General features: G+C 40.7%; 1 protein-coding gene across 1 annotated transcript in view; it reads left to right on the forward strand.

Annotated features, from left to right (window-relative positions):
- GRM5 (glutamate metabotropic receptor 5) overlaps positions 1-21,135 on the forward strand; it is a 600,744-nt gene that overhangs the window by 534,831 nt on the left and 44,778 nt on the right. The window contains exon 8 of the mRNA XM_035009412.1: positions 12,809-13,748. Within this exon, the coding sequence (XP_034865303.1) occupies positions 12,809-13,748 (940 nt within the window). The remainder of the gene's footprint in view (positions 1-12,808; positions 13,749-21,135) is intronic.

The raw sequence follows: 21,135 nt of genomic DNA on the forward strand, positions 1-21,135 counted from the left end.
CAAAGTATAGTCCCACAATGGCCCCATATCGGTTTTGTACACCTGAAATGGCCTGATCAGCAGCTGGAAACACATACATCTGATTCTCAGAGATTCGCAGCAACCTTCCCTTCCTCCAAAAATATGGAACTTGTTAAGGAGTTCCTGCCTAGCTGACTTATAGAATATCAGGTATCCATCCTAGGGTCTTTGACTCCTCATTCCTTCTGCCTAAAAAGACATCTGGAACAGGACTTGAAAATACAATAGTCTAGGAACTATTAACCACAGGAATATTAATCCTGTAAGACTAATACCCAAATGATAAGCATGAGTACCAGTTATTACTGAGCAGTCATATTGTTTTTAGGTGTCCAGGAAATCAGTGGACCATCCATTCTCCTGTTAGAGGTATGGAAAACACATTGGTGGAATCACAGGATGAGTGTGGATAATATAGTTTTGGCAGTTCACTTTCCCTTTAAAAAAAAACAAACAAACTTTTATTTTCAATATTTATCACTTCAAGCTAGGAAAGCATAGATTATACTAGAGAACAATAGAATAAGGATCAAGCATGAAAGAGGAGGAAAATGAGAAATGGGTAGCTATTTAAATAGATGTTATCAGAAAATAGGTCTTGGCTTTCTAGTCTACTGATCATCTGCAATTCTAGAAAGAGCTGCAATGTTGTGTACCGTCTGTGAAACTATAATATGCTTGCTAGGAGGGAACTTCATTGACATTATCAAGATTATTTAATCTAAAACATAGCATATGCTCGATTGATTAAATTTATTCTAAATCCATAAAATATATATACTCTATTCTTATTTAACTTCTGTATACCCTTCCAGTATGTAGTAATTGACCAGTACACTAAGAGCACTTCCAGTAACTTACCATTACACTAAGAAGGAAACAGGAATTAAAAAACAAATATTAAGGGAGAAAATGCCCAGTAATTCACAGAAGGAAATAAAGAAGGATTTGGGAAGAATAACAGGACATTCAGATGTTTGTAAACCAAGGCACACAGCAGAGGCAGTAGTCAATGAGAATTTAAATTGATATCATAATAAAATTAACATTATTCCAAGATTTGGAAGAATATGTTCTGTGAGATATCGGCAAACCTGAAGCTCACAACTTTTTTCCAGCCCTCTGGGCAAGGATTTAAAAAAAAAAAAAAAAAAGAAAAGAAAAGTTGTAGTGATATTGCTGGAGAAGGATATGGTGGGCCATCCACTTGACCACTTCTCTTTGGCTTCTGATACACTTCTTTCCTTCTAGCTGGTCTACCTATGTCTTCCCTGACATACACTCTTCCTCTGCCATTCCTTAATATTGGTGTTAAGCCAGACTTCTCAGCTCTGCTCTCTATCTGTGAATTTCCTCATTAATTATATTTATTTATATGTCTCTTATTTCCACCTGATTCCTAAAGCTATAACTGCCACCCTGATATCTCTTCTAAACCTCTGCTTCCACCTACTCAGTAATCATAGACATTTCAAACACAACATGTCCAAATTGGAACTAGATATCATCCCCATAAAATGTGACCCTTTTCTTCCTACAGCCCTCATCTTAGTTATTTTATTAGCATTGCTATCAACTTGGTTACAAGCCCCTCTCCTGATGCTTCTGTCTACTTCATAATTTCTTTCAATTCCAGCTCTAAAATGTCTTTCCCAGATCAATGTTTTCTTCAGTACAATGACTTAGTTTTGCCCCATCATCCCAGGACTATCCTCTTGTGATAGCCTTCTGACCAATTTATTCACCTCCAGTCTCCACTTGCCATCCTGACCTCCTGCCTTTCTGATCTATCTTCCCCCACCACTAATCTTGGCCTTGAGACAATATAGTTCAAAGTCTTAGCTACAGTGTGGGTGATCACACCTTGGAATTATCAAAGAAGACATTCACACACTGGATAAGAAGTCAGTCTGATAGTCTAACATTGGGTTGCCAACCAAGGATCAGTTGTATGGTCATTAAGCTTACTTATTCAAAATAAGATTCCTTTGTCCTGATTCAAAATGCACTGATTCAAAATCTCCTGAGTTAGACCCTTGGATTGTATTTTTGTAGACGCCACAAGTGATTGTGATGCACATCCATTCTTGGAAACTCTAAGAACTTAATCAATTATAAGATTCAGTGATTATAACACTCTAATCAGAATCCAATTTGCTATTCCAAGAGAATAGTTACAAAAGTATTTTGTGCAATGGCAGCATCATTAAACTAAACATAAAGCCTTTGAGTGGTTCACATTAAATGAAAAAACATACATTTGAACGTATAAATTCTGGCAAATTTGTGACAATAATCACATCACATTAGAACCATGCCTTGTGCACATTTCTTCCAACAAATATATCTAATGGCATTTTCTTTAGTTTCACACATGATGTTAATGGGTTACATAGGAAGAGTTCAAGAATATATTTGATGTAAAAATAGTGGTGAGTGCGGTCATATGCAAAACATTTAGGATTAGGGTGCTAATTACATCTGGATAAAAGCAATTAAGATTTAGCAGAACAGCAAGAGAAAAGGAGTAAAACGAAAGCCTTTAAAGTAAACATTCATACATTTTTTTCAGCTGATTCTTTTTAGCTAATGAAAGGATTCCCACTTCACACACCACATAACCTGTTTCCTATGTCAGTAAGTTACTGTGGGTATTAGCTCATGACTTACGAAGGGAAACAAGCCCCATTAGAATTAACTAGAGTAGGGGGGGCGCCTGGGTGGCTCAGATGGTTAAGCGTCTGCCTTCGGCTCAGGTCATGATCCCAGGGTCCTGGGATCGAGTCCCGCATCGGGCTCCCTGCTTGGCAGGGAGCCTGCTTCTCTCTCTCTCTCTCTGTCTCTCATGAATAAATAAATAAAATCTTAAAAAAAAAAAATTTAGAATTAACTACGGGGGGGGGAGCAAGATGGCGGAGGAGTAGGAGACCTGGATTTCGTCTCCTCTCAGGAATTCAGCTGGATAGGGATCAAACCATTCTGAACACCTACAAACTCAACAGGAGATTGAAGAAAAGAAGAGCAACAACTCTCTCATCAGAAAAGCGACCACTTTCTGGAAGGTAGGACGTGCGGAGAAGTGAATCCGAGGCGATATTCGGGAGGATAGACGGCGGGGGAGGGGCCTCCATCGGCCGCTTCTGGCAAGTGATAGAGCCACGGAGCACAAAATCGGAACTTTTAAAAGTCTGCTCCGCCAAGGGACGTCACTCTGGTGGCTAAGTGGGGGGTGAAACCCTCCGGGACAGTGTGGTCTCAGGACCCTCTGGGTCACAGAAAGACCGGGGGTGCCTGAGTGTGGCAGAGCTCCCAGGTAACGGAGCAGGGAAGCCGGCTGCAGAGGCAGAGCCCAGGCGCGGGCTCTCAGCTCGGGGTGACCATAAACCATGATCCGTGGTACAGTCGGGCCACTGCTCCTCCAGCAGGGACCCAACAAGTGGCAGATCCGGGGAGACTCACCTTTTTCCCCGGGGAGGAGAGGTGCAGGAGTGCACCACAGGGATCTCCTGGGTTTGGAGACTCCACCCGGGGTCGGGTGCCAGAGATAGAAATGCGCGGTCACAGCCTGGGTGAGCACGGAGTGCGGCCGGAGACCGGGGAGACGGGAGTGACTGACGGCTTTTCTCTGGGGGCTCACTGAGGAGCGGGGCCCTGAGTTCTTGGCTCCTCTGGGGTGGAGATTGGGAGGCCGCCATTTTCACTCCCATCCTCCAAAGTTGTACGGAAAGCTCGCAGGGAACAAAAGCCCCGGAGACCAAACCCGAGCAGATTACTTAGCCGTGAGGGGGCAAGGGTGGGGCAATTCCGCCTCCGGCAGAGACATTTGGAAACCACGGCAACAGGCCCCTCCCCAGAATATCAGCAAGAACAGCCAGCCAAGACCAAGTTTACCGATCAATGAGAACGGCAGAACTCCAGCACTAGGGGACTACTGCACTTAGAATTCACGGCTTTTTTTACCATGATTCTTTAGTCTTTTAAAGTTAATTTTTTTTTAACTGTCTTTTTGTCTTTTTATTGCTTTTTGAATTTTTCTTTTTCCCTTTTTCAACCAACATCTTATCAATCCCTTTTTAAAAAAAAAAAAACATTTTTATTTTTCATTTTTAGAGTCCTATTCTATCCCTTCATAGTAGTTACCCATATTTTTGGCTTATATATATAAGTTGTTCTCTCTTTAAAATTTTGAGATAGTTTCTTCTAACAGATTAAAATATACCCTAAATCTCTAGTATATGGTGTTTTCTATTCCCCTGCCTGATCACATCCTCTCCCTTTTTTTTTCTTTTTCTTTTTTTCTTTTTTTTAAATCCTCTTCTTTCTTTTTTCAAACAACTTCTTATCAATTCCTTTTATAAAATTTTTTATAATTTCCATTTTTACAGTCATATTCCATCCCTTCATCATATCAACCCTTATTTTTGTACATATATAAGTTTTTCTTTCTTTAAAATTTTGGGAGGCACTTTCTTCTAAAAGACCAAAATACACCCCAAATCTAGTGTGTGGCACTGATCTATATACCAGCCTGATCATATTTGATCACATTCTGGTTTTTTTTTATTGTTGTTGTTGTTGTTTTGTTTTGTTTGTTTTTGTTTTTATCTTTATCTTTTTCTTTTTCTTCTTTTTCTTTTTTCTCTCTTTCCCTTTCTTATCCCACTGCTTCAGGTCTTTTCTGATTTGTTTACAGTATATTTTCTGAGGACATTGTTACTCTGCTACATTTTGTTCTCTCATTCATCTATTCTCCTCTGCACAAAATGACAAGATGGAAAAAATCACCTCAACAAAAAGAACAAGAGGTAGTACCGACTGCCAGGGACCTACTGAATACGGACATTAGTATGATGTCAGATCTAGAGTTCAGAATCATCACTTTAAAGATACTAGCTGGGCTTTAAAAAAATATGGAAGTGATTAGAGAAACCCTTTCTGGAGAAGTAAAAGAGCTAAAATCCAACCAAGTAGAAATCAAAAAGGCTATTAATGAGGTGCAATCAAAAATGGGGGCGCTAACTGCTAGAATAAAGGAGGCAGAAGACAGAATCAGTAATATAGAAGATGAAATAATGGAAAATAAAGAAGCTGAGAAAAAGAGAGATAAACAACTACTGGATTACGAGGGCAGAATTCGAGAGATAAGCGATACCATAAGATGAAACAACATTAGAATAATTGGGATCCCAGAAGAAGAAGAAAGAGAGAGAGGGGCAGAAGGTATAATGGAGCAAATTATAGCAGAGAACTTCCCTAATTTGGGGAAAGAAACAGGCATCAAAATCCAGGAAGCACAGAGAACCCCTCTCAAAATCAATAAAAATAGGTCAACTCCCTGACATCTAATAGTAAAACTTACGAGTCTTATAGACAAAGAGAAAATCCTGAAAGCAGCTCGGGAGAAGAGATATGTAACCTACAAGGGTAGAAACATTAGATTGGCGACAGACCTATCCACAGAGACCTGGCAGGCCAGAAAGGACTGGCAGGATATATTCAGAGCACTAAATGAGAAAAATATGCAGCCAGGAATACTCTATCCAGCTAGACTGTCATTGAAAATTGAAGGAGAGATCAAAAGCTTCCAGGACAAACAAAAACTAAAGGAATTTGCAAACACAAAACCAGCTCTACAGGAAATCTTGAAAGGGGTCCTCTAAGCAAAGAGAGAGCCTAAAAGCAACATAGACCAGAAAGGAACACAGACAATATACGGTAACAGTCACCTTACAGGCAATACAATGGCACTAAATTCCTATCTTTCAATAGTTACCCTGAATGTAAATGGGCTAAATGCCCCAATCAAAAGACACAGGCTATCAGACTGGATTAAAAAACAAGACCCATCGATATGCTGTCTGCAAGAGATTTATTTTAGAACCAAAGACACCCCCAGATTGAAAGTGAGGGGGTGGAAAACCATTTACCATTCTAATGGACACCAAAAGAAAGCTGGGGTGGCAATCCTTCTATCAGACAAATTAGATTTTAAACCAAAGACTATAATAAAAGATGAGGAAGGACACTATATCCTACTTAAAGGGTCTATCCAACAAGAAGATCTAACAATTGTAAATATCTATGCCCCTAACATAGGAGCAGCCAATTATATAAGGCAATTAATAACAAAAGCAAAGAAACACATTGACAACAATACAATAATAGTGGGGGACTTTAACATCCCCCTAACTGAAATGGACAGATCATCTAAGCAAAAGATCAACAAGGAAATAAAGACTTTAAATGACACACTGGACCAAATGGACTTCACAGACATATTCAGAACATTCCACTCCAAAGCAACGGAATACACATTCTTCTCTAGTGCCCATGGAACATTCTCCAGAATAGATCACATCCTAGGTCATAAATCAGGTCTCAACTGGTACCAAAAGATTGGGAACATTCCCTGCCTATTTTCAGACCACAATGCTTTGAAACTAGAACTCAATCACAAGAGGAAAGTCGGAAAGAACTCAAATACATGGAGGCTAAAGATCATCCTACTAAAGAATGAATGGGTCAACCAGGAAATTAAAGAAGAATTAAAAAAATACATGGAAACCAATGAAAATGAAAACACAACTGTTCAAAATCCTTGGGATGCAGCAAAGGCAGTCCTAAGAGGAAAGTATATAGCAATACAAGCCTTTCTCAAGAAACAAGAAAGGTCTCAAGTACACAACCTAACCCTACACCTAAAGGAGCTGGAGAAAGAACAGCAAATAAAGCCTAAACCCAGCAGGAGAAGAGAAATAATAAAGATCAGAGCAGAAATCAATGAAATAGAAACCAAAAGAACAGTAGAACAGATCAACGAAACTAGGAGCTGGTTCTTTGAAAGAATTAACAGGATTGATAAACCCCTGGCCAGACTTATCAAAAAGAGAAGAGAAATGACCCAAATCAACAAAATCATGAATGAAAGAGGAGAGATCACAACCAACACCAAAGAAATACAAACAATTATAAGAACATATTATGAGCAACTCTATGCCAGCAAATTAGATAACCTGGAAGAGATGGATGCATTCCTAGAGATGTATCAACTACCAAAACTGAACCAGGATGAAATAGAAAATCTGAACAGACCTATAACCACTAAGGAAATTGAAGCAGTCATCAAAAATCTCCCAAAAAACAAAAGCCCAGGGCCAGATGGCTTCCCAGGGGAATTCTACCAAACATTTCAAGAATTAATACCTATTCCTCTGAAACTGTTCCAAAAAAATAGAAATGGAAGGAAAACTTCCAAACTCATTTTATGAGGCCAGCATTACCTTGATCCCAAAACCAGACAAAGACCCCATCAAAAAGGAGAATTACAGACCAATATCCCTGATGAATATGGATGCAAAAATTCTCACCAAAATACTAGCCAATAGGATCCAACCGTACATTAAAAGGATTATTCACCATGACCAAGTGGGATTTATCCCTGGGCTGCAAGGTTGGTTCAACATCTGCAAATCAATCAATGTGATACAATACATTAACAAAAGAAAGAACAAGAAACATATGATCCTCTCAATGGATGCAGAAAAAGCTTTTGACAAAGTATAGCATCCTTTCTTGATCAAAACTCTTCAGAGTATAGGCATAGAGGGTACATACCTCAATATCATAAAAGCCATCTATGAAAAACCTACAGCAAATATTATTCTCAATGGGGAAAAACTGAGAGCTTTCCCCCTAAGGTCAGGAACGCGGCAGGGATGTCCACTATCACCACTGCTATTCAACATAGTTTTGGAAGTCCTAGCCACAGCAATCAGACAACAAAAAGAAATCAAAGGCATCCAGATTGGCAAAGAAGAAGTCAAACTCTCACTCTTTGCAGATGATGTGATACTTTCTGTGGAAAACCCAAAAGACTCCACCCCAAAACTGCTAGAACTCATACAGGAATTCAGTCAAGTGGCAGGATATAAAATCAATGCACAGAAGTCAGTGGCATTCCTATACACCAACAACAAGACAGAAGAACAAGAAATTAAGGAGTCGATCCCATTTACAATTGCACCCAAAACCATAAGATACCTAGGAATAAATCTAACCAAAGAGACAAAGGATCTGTACTCAGAAAACTATAAAATACCATGAAAGAAATTGAGGAAGACACAAAGAAATGGAAAAACTTTCCATGCTCATGGATTGGAAGAACAACTATTGTGAAGATGTCAGTGCTACCTAGAGCAATCTACACATTCAATGCAATCCCCATCAAAATACCATCCAGTTTTTTCAAACAAATGGAACAAATAATCCTCAAATTTGTATGGAACCAGAAAAGACCCTGCATAGCCAGAGGAATGTTGAAAAAGAAAAGCAAAGCCGGCGGCATCACAATTCCAGACTTCCAGCTCTATTACAAAGCTGTCATCATCAAGACAGCATGGTACTGGCACAAAAACAGACACATAGCTCAATGGAACAGAATAGAGAGCCCAGAAATGGACCCTCAACTCTATGGTCAACTCATCTTCGACAAAGCAGGAAAGAATGTCCAATGGAACAAAGACAGTCTCTTCAACAAATGGTGTTGGGAAAATTGGATAGCCACATGCAGAAAAATGAAACTGGACCCTTTCTGTACACCACACACAAAAATAGACTCCAAATGGGTGAAAGACCTCAATGTGAGACAGGAGTCCATCCAAATCCTAAAGGAGAACACAGGCAGCAACCTCTTTGACCTCAGCCGAAGCAACTTCTTCCTAGAAACATCGCCAAAGGCAAGGGAAGTAAGGGCAAAAATGAACTATTGGGACTTCATCAAGATAAAAAGCTTTTGCACAGCAAAAGAAACAGTCAACAAAGCCAAAAGACAACCAACAGAATGGGAGAAGATATTTGCAAATGACGTATCAGATAAAGGTCTAGTATCCAAAATCTATAAAGAACTCATCAAACTCAACACCCAAAGAACAAAGAATCCAATCAAGAAATGGGCAGAAGACATGAACAGACATTTTTCCAAAGAAGACATCCAAATGGCCAACAGACACATGAAAAAGTGCTCAATATCGCTCAGCATCAGGGAAATCCAAATCAAAACTTCAATGAGATACCACCTCACACCAGTCAGAATGGCTAAAATTAACAATTCAGGAAACGGCAGATGTTGGCCGGGTGCGGAGAAAGGGGAACCCTCCTCCACTGTTGGTCGGAATGCAAGCTGGTGCAGCCACTCTGGAAAACTGTATGGAGGTTCCTCAAAAAGTTGAAAATAGAGCTACCATATGATCCAGCAATTGCACTACTGGGTATTTACCCCAAAGATACAAAAGTAGGGATCTGAAGGGGTACGTGCACCCCGATGTTTATAGCAGCAATGTCCACAATAGCCAAACTGTGGAAAGAGCCAAGATGTCCATCGACAGATGAATGGATAAAGAACTAGTGGTATATATATATACAATGGAATATTATGCAGCCATCAAAATGAATGAGATCTTGCCATTTGCAACGACGTGGATGGAACTGGAGGGTATTATGTTGAGTGAAATAAGTCAAAAAGAGAAAGACATGTATCATATGATCTCACTGATATGAGGAATTCTTAATCGCAGGAAACAAACTGAGTTGTTGGAGTGGGGTGTGAGGGATGGGGTGACTGGGTGATAGACACTGGGGAGGGTATGTGCTCTGGTAAGCGCTGTGAATTGTGCAAGACTTTTGAATCTCAGATCTGTACCTCTGAAACAAATAATGCAATATATGTTAAGAAAAAAAAAAAGAAGAAGGTAGCGGGAGGGGAAGAATGAAGCGGGGGAAATCGGAGGGGTAGACAAACCATGAGAGACGATGGACTCTGAAAAACAAACAGGGTTCTAGAGGGGAGGGGGGTGGGAGGATGGGTTAGCCTGGTGTTGGGTATTGTGGAGGGCACATTCTGCATGGAGCACTGAGTGTTATGCACAAACAATGAATCATGGAACACTTCATCTAAAACTAATGATGTAATGTATGGGGATTAACATAAGAATAAAAAAAATAAATAAATAAAAAAGAATTAACTACAGTAGATAATAAATTTCATTGTCACATCACTGTTCTAAATAAAAATTATGGAAGAATAGAGATAGGAATGATTGATTAATCCCTACTTTCTTATTGTAAAATAGTCTCTACAAGGAGCAAATCTATAAATACGAAGCTAAACCCCATGGTATACTAAAATTTCAGAAACTGAATTCCAACATATAAGCCTCATATGTGAACACAGTTGCCTAAAAATAAGGATACAGCTATCTTCATTAGCAATGAGATATGTGTTTATTTATAATTAATAACATTATGTAAAATGACAGTCTCATATTTAATCTGGGTGATCCACATTTTTTTTAAGTTAAAAGCACCTTGTTTCAATATTAAATACACAGGGGTTTTGTTTATTTATTTTTTGTTTGTTTTGTTTTGTTTTAGAGGGGGGGGGGGAGAGAAAATCTTAAGCAGGCTCCATGCCTAGCTTGGAGCCCGATGCAGAGCTCGATCTCATGACCTTGAGATCATGACCTGAGCCGAAATCAAGAGTCAGATGCTTAACCAACTTGGCTACCCAGGGGCCTCTAAACACACAGATTTTTAAAATAAGACTGCATTTTCCCATAGAAACAATTCTGTAAAGTGTGCTGAAGATCCTAGGCTAACTCACAAATCCCATTAAACCCATAATGACTTTAACAATAAACTAATGGTACTATTTGAAGTCTGAGATCTTGAAGAAAGAGACTGGGAAATAAGGGACAGAGAATATTTCCTTTCCTTTTTACAAAAGCTGCCCTTAGACATATTTTGAAAGAACCACATGCTTCTTTGCTATCATTACTTATTGTTGTCTCCCTTACCTCCAAGTAACTTTGGTATATTCAAAGCCTCTTACTCCAACACCTTTATTGTGAAATATGGGAATTTAATAGGAAAATCTTATACCTGTACCAGTTAGGATTTGGTTTGGCTACATATATCAGGGAGGGGGGTGGAAGTAGCTTAAACAAGGCAAATATGAGATCCATAGTCTAGAGCTAGTGATTCCATGGTTAACAGGGATTCTCTTCCAAAGCTCAGAACACATTTTCTGTCCTTAAAGTTACCTTATATTCCAAGATAACTGCTGGAGCTCTAGCCACCATCTTTATATTCCAGGCAGGAGAAGGAGAAAGCCAAGAAGGGCAAAAAACATATTCTCCAATATGAGTCATTTTTCTATAAGGAGTTCCCTGCTGACATCTTTCTGGCTAAAACCTAGTCACATAGCACCTCTGACTGCAAAGGTTGCTGGAAAATGTAGTGTAGCTGCACCCTTTACCAGCCCCAAATGAAATTAGAGATCTGTTGCTGAGAATAAAGGGGAGAATGGATATTTTCAGGCAATTAGTTATCTCTGCCTTGTTCCTTAAATATCCAATGCTCCAGATTGTTTAACTCCTTTCCTGCTCACTCAATACAGTTTCTTTATTTCTATGTTTCTGTTAAATGTAACAAATGCTACTTTACACACACACACACACACACACACACACACACACACAAATGACCCTTCTAGAGTAGTGGTTCTCAACTTTGGCTGCATGTTTAGAATCACTTGGAGTGTCTGTTAAAAATCCTGATGTCCAGACCAGTTAAATCAGAAACTCTGACAGTGAGACCCAGGCCACAGTATTTTTTTAAATGTCTCTGGGTGATTCCAGTGTGCAGCCAAGTTTGAGAATCACTATCGTAAAGAAATGTGAAAAGAAGGTACATAGCCCAAATGATGCCAAGTTTTGTCATTTTTTTCTGATGTGAATGAAGTGATATAAAAACCTGCAAGCCATGAGTCAAGAATAATTTTTGGAGTGTTGGCACTTCCCACACAGACCAATTGTTTGCCTTTGGGGTCACTTTGCCTTTGCTGCCCCCCTTTTTTTATAAAGTATCTTCTCTTCTGTAACATTGGAACCATACAATTCTCTGAAAATCCTAACCTTTGTATACAGTGGATTCAAGGATAGCATAGATGGATCCAATGTTGGTCATCCTTGATGTCTTGACCTCTCAAGGAGCCCCACACCCACTTAAGCTCTTTATATTGCTTCAAATAATATTCAAATCTGTCTACACCTTTATCTCATCCCAGATGCACACAGCAACCAAGAGTGTTTAAAATAGATCTGACCATGTCTTTCCTCTCCTGTATATAGATCCCTCCAATGATTTCCTATTGATCTAGGCCTCTCTGCCCTGCAAGATCCCTTCCCTGCCTACCTCCCAGCCTTATCTAGGCCATTCATCCCACCTGTACGGCGGCCTCCTTTCATGCCTCCAGTTCCCCCAAGCTCTTTCCTTACAATTAATCTCCATGTGCCAAACCTACTGGATGCCCAAACTTATCAAAACAACACTTCCATTTGCTCAATGCTGTTGAAGGAGGCTTTGATTGCTCCCACAGACTACATTAGGAATCATGCTGTCCTTCTTAGTGGCCCTTATCACAGCTGTAAGTAATTACTTAGAAGCACTCCCTCCCCAGTTATTTCTTAGGAGAGCAGGGAGCAAGGTCTTCACCATTTTGTTTTCAGAACCTAGAACAGCTCCTATCACAGGGTATGTGATATTATAAAAATATATATTTATGAATGAATATATGAAGAACTGAGTAGCATAGGATACCGAGATTAGAAAGGTAGATTGGAGTCAAAGTGAAAGGGTCATAAGCAGCTGCTTGTAACTTAGGCGGTTTACTTAGGTGGACCCAAGTAAATGTTCCTTCCCTTTTTTTTGATATGTGTCTGTGTCTCTGCAGGTTGTGACTTGATCCCAGTACAGTATCTCCGCTGGGGTGACCCTGAGCCCATTGCAGCTGTGGTGTTTGCCTGCCTCGGCCTGCTAGCCACCCTGTTTGTCACTGCAGTCTTCATCATTTACCGTGATACACCAGTAGTCAAGTCCTCCAGTAGGGAACTCTGCTATATCATCCTTGCTGGCATCTGCCTGGGTTACTTATGTACCTTCTGCCTCATCGCAAAGCCCAAACAGATTTATTGCTACCTTCAGAGAATTGGTATTGGTCTTTCCCCAGCCATGAGCTACTCAGCCCTTGTGACCAAGACCAATCGTATTGCAAGGATCCTGGCCGGCAGCAAGAAGAAGATCTGTACCAAAAAGCCCAGGTTCATGAGTGCATGTGCCCAGCTGGTGATTGCTTTCATTCTTATATGCATTCAGTTGGGCATCATCGTTGCCCTCTTTATAATGGAGCCTCCTGATATAATGCACGACTACCCAAGCATTCGAGAGGTCTACCTGATCTGTAATACCACCAACCTAGGTGTTGTCACTCCTCTTGGATACAATGGTTTGCTGATTTTGAGCTGTACCTTCTATGCTTTCAAGACCAGAAATGTTCCAGCTAACTTCAACGAGGCCAAGTATATCGCCTTCACAATGTACACCACCTGCATTATATGGCTGGCCTTTGTGCCAATCTACTTTGGCAGCAACTACAAAATCATCACCATGTGTTTCTCAGTCAGTCTCAGTGCCACAGTGGCACTGGGCTGCATGTTTGTGCCGAAGGTGTACATCATCCTGGCCAAACCAGAGAGAAATGTGCGCAGCGCCTTCACCACATCTACCGTGGTGCGCATGCATGTGGGGGATGGCAAGTCATCCTCAGCAGCCAGCAGATCCAGCAGCCTGGTCAACCTGTGGAAGAGGAGGGGCTCCTCTGGGGAAACCCTAAGGTAAAAGTTGTGGGGGGGTGTTGTGGGGCGGTGTTGTGGGGCACTGGCCCCTATAGCTGAAGCAATGGCGTTTGCTTCCTGGGTCTTTTAAATGGGAAATATGTGAGTGAATTAAACTCTGGGAGGCAGGGTGTGGGGAAAGGGGTCTTGGGTATTCTCATTGAATGGTTTTTGTGGGGTTAATTGGATGTGGCCCCAGTTACTTATGCCAAAGCCAGAGACAGAGAAGTTGGGATTAAAAAAAAAAAAAAAAAAAAAAAAAAAAAGCAGAGTTTCAGCAGAAAGGAAATGAGGTCCAAAAGGGCAGGGAGAGTACAGTTAAGTCATTAAGCCAAGGCAAGGACCTCCAGGTCCTGAGGGGACAGAAATACATCATGGACCAAATTCTAATTCACCAGAACAGAGTAGAGAAGGTTATTGTTAACACAGAAGATTATGCTGAGCAGAGTGCCACGAGCCTTATGTATCTGGCTGCGCTGTGTGCCTGAACTTTCCCAAACCCAGAAGAGCCCTTTGACTGCCCATCCCATAGAGACATGCGAATGTAGACTCCATGTGTTAGTTCCTAATGGGCAACCTGAACTCTTTGGGAAATAACTAAGTATCCGAACGAGGCAAAAGTGACCTTGCATATAATCTTCCACAACAACTAGCTAGTTTCCTGTTTTCTCTGTTGCCCATAGTCCCACCCCTCCCTTCAAGTTTAGTATCTCAGGTAGTACTTAAGGGTCAAGCCCCATCTGAAAAGAATCTGGAGCCATCAGCCAATAATTCCCCCACCACGAGGGACTTCCTTATATGGTAAATACCTCCTAAGTCATTTCAGAAGGCAATGAGATAATTTTTTTTAGCCAATTGAGATCTGTATCTTTAATAAACATCTAGAGAATACTGGTAGCATAGATTGCCATATTCCATGCTGTCCCAGAGACCTATATGACAAATTTTAAGAACTTGCAGTGTAACCTATCATCTCAAATAGCTGCTCAGACTTATGCTAGTGGTAAGCCTGGCTAGTAACCACTTCTCCTTCCCTGCTTCTCAGGGGAAGAGAAGACTGTGGCCTCTGTGAGGGGCGGATGTGAAATTAGTACAACTAATAACTTCCCAACATGGGGGCAATGAGATCATCTTATCAGTGGCTTGGGAACAAATTTGGAGGTATTAAAAAGGCTACATAGATTGTTCCTGGGAATAAGGACTCCCTCCATTTAAGAAGTACCTATCAGAAGAGCTAGTCAGGATATCATCTGCTTACTCTACAGAGATTTTACAATTTTCATAAAGCCTGATAAATAAATGAAAGATAAACATCTTTCAAATGGAAGATAAATAGCTAAATATTATTTCTTGAACAATTCTCTTATGCCATAATTTAGCCTGCATGGAAAGTCCCACCTTTCTATCAGCCCTAATTCTTCAAATCCTGAATAATAGTGATGGTAAAGATACTGTATCTTCTGAGGATTGAAAAGCACTCATAAGGTACTTAATCACATAGCTTAATTTATTTGTGTTATTAACTTGTATCCTTGCCTCTTTTAATTTTTTTTCTAATTCCTGTATGCCTCTCATCTCTTTCCGTGTACACTGAGCAAGGTATTTAACTAAATTGTTAATCTTGGGGCAAATAACTGTGTCTTCTATTTCTTCAATAAATCGTGGCAATGTCATGGTCTATCCACAGAAGGCCTTTCATCTCTCTAAACTGCCAGAATATTTTCCATCTGCTTTCCTGACTCCTCTCTAGAATGTTTTCTTCCTGAAACTTCTGCAAGATCAGCCTTTTATTTTGTCTAAGAAGATTTATTTTCCAGACTTCTCTTTTACCAAACTATCTCTTCAAATAAAACCTTCCAAGGCATCCTGATAGGTAATACAAACAGGTTGTGAGAGGGGTGGAATTGTGAGCCTGTCCCGAAGCAACCCAAACACTCCCTTCAGACAGGCTCCTTAGACAGTGTGGAGCGATGGGGAAAAGCACTGACTTTGTAGCCAGTTTCTCCTGAGTCTGAACCGTGGCGCTGCCATTCTTCTCTCTGAGCCTGAGTTTCTTCATCTGCCAAACTGAGATCATATCACCTGCCTCAGAGGATTGTAAAGAGTGAAAGAAACAATATATGCGTAAAGGCCAGGTACACGGTAGATACTTTACTGAAGGTGTCAGAGTACAGAGTCAGGCAGCTCTGGGACTGAATATTGGCAGCATCACCTACCAGCTGTGGAACCGTAGGCACATCCCTTAGCCTCTCTATGCCTTGCTTTCCTCCTCTGATGAATGGACATAATGAAACACAGCCTTCATACAGGGTTGTAAGACTAAATGAGTAAACACATGTAAAGTATTTTTTTATTATGTTAGTCACCATACAGTACATCATTAGTTTTTGATGTAGTGTTCCATGATTCATTGTTTTCATATAACACCCAGTGCTCCATGCAATATGTGCCCTCCTTAATACCCATCACCGGGCTAACCCATCACCGCACACCCCTCCCCTCTGAAACCCTCAGTTTGTTTCTCAGAGTCCATAGTCTCTCATGGTTCATCTACCATGAGAAAATACATGTAAAGTATATGCCATGCAGTAAGCACTTCGTAAGTGTGTGTTTGCTGTTATTTTTAACTACGTTAACAATTGTCAGTCTTCTTCCACCCTTGAAAGTCTCTGTGTCAGGAATGCAACCAGGATAATCCTAATAACAGAGAGAGCATCGTAAAATGCAGTATAGGTCTATAGACCTATTGATTACACAGCCTGACCTTTCCAGAGCATCTCCATTTTGACATGGTCTAGTTCCTTGCCAGATTGTAGAACACACCCTTTGTCCTAATTTAAGCAAGGTGAGCTCCTTAGGAGTGGGAGCCTTGTCTCCCTTGTCATCACTGTGCCTCCAGTGTCTGGAAGTACCAAGAAGGGCACTAGATGCATAGAAGACAAGATAATCTTTGGTATATTTATTGAGCAAATAAATTTGGGAAGGTAGGAATGTGGGGGGTATTTCTTGCTTGTGTTCAGGTGTGCATACTACTATCCCCTAGTGGTTCTACTACCTTTCATAACATGAACCCTACTGTGATCTCTATTACAAGTATCCCCTGCACTCCCGTGGTCCTCAGTTTCTCCTCACGAATCAGGTCATCAATCCCATCCATTGATCTCATGTTTTGCTACAATTCTAACATACCTCTAGTTACATTAGGTTACTATTTTCAACTATTTCCTCTCTACTTTAGTAAATAAGGGGCAATATAAATAACAAAATTTACTGATAGTGCAAATAGGAAACAGAAATTCTCAGGATTTTTGGCAATATTTTAACTTGTTTTCCCTACAGAGCCATGTAGTCCTTGATGATTGGATTTTGCAGTCAGTACGTTTGGGTATTAGAATATCAAAGATAGTGAGGAGGGACCTTTGGCACTTGTTGAGTTTCCTGCACTTAGTTCTGGCAAATGCTGGTCTATTATGGCTGAGACAGGCTATAGTCTGATTATATAATGACTTCTTTTTTGCTGGAACCTACCTTTAATATGGAGAAGAAAAGCCAGAAAAAGCTATAGTACCCTTGCATCACACACATCCCCTACCAGCCACCCTCTTTTAGCTATAATCCTACAAAATAATTTAGATCCAAACTAAAATTATTTTCCTCTAGGTTTCCCATGGTCTCTCACACTAAGTAATTCTTTTCTGTGATCCAACATCAAGATGTTCAGAATGTTAATATGGTATTTATCACATTGTAAGATATAACTGGTTATATATGGATTTATCTTCCCTTAGTTTATAAAGTCCAGTGTGTATCACATTATCTATCTCTAGGACTTAAATAATGGGGAAAGAAGTGAACTTGGATGCTTCTAATACTTTCACATTTTAATCTAAATTACCTTCATTAGTTGGGCTTCTCAGGCTTGAATTCTGTAATATGCCAATGAGCCCATCTATTGGGATTTACAGGGAACTTAAATAGTTAACTTAGATCTCTGACTGTAGGTCTTTGGAGAGAAGCAGCTGCTATGCTAGGCCCAGCCTGGTTCTGCTTTCTTCCATCTGTTACATGGAGAGGCAAGCTACTATAAACCCAGACTGGGTCTGGGCCCTGTTTGAAAAGGCATCTCATGGCAGACAGCTAGGGCTCCATTTTAAAGATGACATGAATTGCATACGTTAGAATGAAAGTAATACCTCTCACGGTTATAGTGACTGTGTTTCCAAAAGTTAGGACACACTCTTGGAGCAGTGGACGTAGAGACAGTAGATGCAAATATAGCAAACTAGTGTATAGATCTGGCTCTGGAGCCACACGTGGATTCAAACTAGAAGTGTGAATTTGAACAAGGTACACCAGTCTGTTTCCTCAACTGTAAAATGGTAGATAATGATCCCTGTTGTGAGAGTAATGAAGCGATATGTGTTAAATCCTTAGTATTAACACACAGAAAGCACTCAATAAATGGTAGGTAAATCTTTAGAAATGTGTTCAGCTGCAGGTAAGGGAAAGCCTGATTTTCAGAGACTTTTATGATTTGTATAGATTTCACTTCCCTCATGTTACAAGAAACACGTAGACAGCTCCTCGTGGTCTTCCAATGCTCAGTGGTTCAGATGTTGGCTCAGAGCCAACATCTCCGCTGTTCTCTGGGTCTTTTGTTTTTTAAGATTTTATTTATTTATTTGAGAGAAAGAGAGTGTGAGGGAGAGAGAGAGTGCATAAGCCAGGGGGAAAAGCCGAGAGAGAGAGAAGCTGAGCAGGGAGTCTGACGTGGGGCTCGATACCAGGACCCTGGGATCATGACCTGAGCGGAAGGCAGATGCTTAACCAACTGAGCCACCCAGGCGTCCTCTCTGGACCTTTTTACTCATGGTTGTTCAGTGGCTCCATGTGTTGCATCCTTTCATTAGGGAAAACAATTGTCTTCTCAGGATCCCATAACTGCCTTTCTGTCTCATTGACCAAAACTGTCTCCTGTAGATACCCCTAGCTGCAAGAGAGTAGGAAAAAAGCATGCATTTAGCTTTTATATCTCCTATAATGGAAACTGAGGGGGTTCAGAAGGGGGTGTCAAGTGCGCATGAATAGTGTCTACCATGGAAAATGATAGTACCTCGTAGTGACAATGGTAGTAATAATGGTAGGAGAATTACCCAGTGGTCACAAAATATTGAAAGGAGAAGCGGTAATCTTTCCCATTTTTCAAACGGGGAACTTGAGGTCCAGTGTGGTTAGAACCCTCACCCACAGTCGTGACCCGTTACACTCAGCTCTCAACTCAGGTCTTACAGCTCATTGGCCTTAGAGCTGAGCCTTCCCCAGAATGTATTCTTTAGAAAGCTAGTCTCACAAATTGTTCTATGAAAAAAAAAAAAAAAGTATTTGGTCAAACAAGTTTGAAAGCACTCTGACTAGTCCTTTAAAATAGTGTGACTGTGTTTAGGGATAAACACTGAGAAGTTTTGCAGTGTAGAAACCAATCATTCATTCATTCATTCATTCTTTTCAATCATTCCGCACACTTGTTGAACACAGGACTATTTTTTTCAGGTAACTCTCTTAACTTTCTGGAGCATTAATACTAGAAAGGGGAATCATGATGGAAAATATCATCATAGCCAAAGAGAAGATGTGTTTCTGGGCCACTGGAGAGCTATTCCTATTGTCAGTGAGAGGGCGACAGAAGGAGCCAATTCCCACCTCTGGTCATGGAGACTGTCACTTTTGTTCTCTGAGCACCTCAGGGAAAAATGGAGCCAGTGCTAAGAGATCTAGCAGTTTTCTGGGAAGTGAAATATGCTCACCCTAGAGCCCCCAAAAGAAAAGTGCCTAGAGCCACTCATTCAATTCACTGAAATAGCAAAGGGAGATTTTTGTTTAAACAGGAGTGAGTCACTATAGGTTTTTTTTATATAGAAACATACTATTTATGCCATCAATGTATAGAGGTCCCTGTGATTAACATCTTGGTTCTAGACACTAATTTTCCCGCACGACGTGGTGCAGTATCAAACCATTGTCAAGCAGATGATGCCGTGCTTCCGTGGAAGGACTTCACTTCAGCTGCAAATTGACAAAAGAGCACAAAACCCCTTCTGACCTAAAGAAAGCACTGAATGTGATGAGTCTAAAGTTCTGGCTCTACAAGATTCAGAATTTCCAGAGCCGTGGGGCTGAGGTTCTCAGATGCAGTGGGCATTTCATAGCTACATTAATGACAGAGGCTGTAGTTCCAGACCATACATTTTCTCAGAAGGTAAAAGCCTCGCTGGGGATTCTCCTCAGCAGCAGAAACATTCTCCCTGCCTCCACCTTAATTTTAGAAACTCTCATTTGCCGCTTTTGTTTTAATTAACTAATTTACTTTGCTTTCATTGACATTGTCATGAGAGCCCATTCAAACTATCTGCTAAAGCAACCGCTAGCCCTTTCACGTCCATCGCCCAAATTATAATTTGCCTGGAAAGTTGGTTCTCTTGTGTGAATGCCAATATACCCCAAAGATGCTCAGAGCTTTGATGAGTTCCATCTGCTTAGATTTCATTAAGGAGTTATTAGTCCATATGAAGGGACGTTCGTGTTATCTCTTCCTCTTTAGAATCCCCTGCCTCTTCCATCTTTCCATGTTGTTTTTCTCTTCCAGGGCCCAGCTTCCCCACTGAAACCCTATCAGATTAAACTGTCTCACAGATTTTCCCTCATCTGGACTCTCAGAACATTTAGCACGCATTCCTCACACCTTCTTCATTTATTACTGATACAAACAGAACTGAACATTGTCAGGCACTGTGATAGGCCCTAGGGGCCCGGGATGGGGTTGTTTGGTGTAGCTACCTGATGCTGTCTTAGCAGAAGTTCTCTGTCTTCCTTGGCACCTAGTCCCGTGCCTGACACACAACAGTGCTCAGTGACAGAGTCTTATTCGGGTGGGCCGCAGCTCTTAGGGCTCACACTGCCATTACAGGGAGCAGAACTACTCACTTTGTGGACTTGATTGCCCAGATTTTATCTGATAATACTTGGTTCGAAAAATATAAGAAAAAATATTTTTTGCTACAAGCAAACTTTTTGTTTTTCATCAAGCTTCCTTGGAGGCCTGCTGTGTGCCAAGTAGATTCTGGGGACACAGAGAGTAAGAAACAGTCTTTGAGGAGTTCTCAGTCTTCCGTAACAGAACTGGAAACAGGTTAGGTTCAATAAAGTGATAGAGTGCTGTGATAGGAGTCTACGGGGGAGCAGAAGAGCCCAGAGGCAGAAGCAGCAAATTCTACACGTGGAGAATTAGAAACACCACCCAAAGGATCCAGTTCCAGCAATAGATACTATTTAAATACTTTATGCCTACTTAGCCATCCTCAGGGCTTCCCCAGCGAGGATAGGTTAGAGC

This window comes from Mirounga leonina, unplaced genomic scaffold (assembly GCF_011800145.1).
Source record: "Mirounga leonina isolate KUSES-001 unplaced genomic scaffold, KU_Mleo_1.0 Mir_153, whole genome shotgun sequence".
NCBI classification, from domain to species: Eukaryota; Metazoa; Chordata; class Mammalia; order Carnivora; family Phocidae; genus Mirounga; species Mirounga leonina.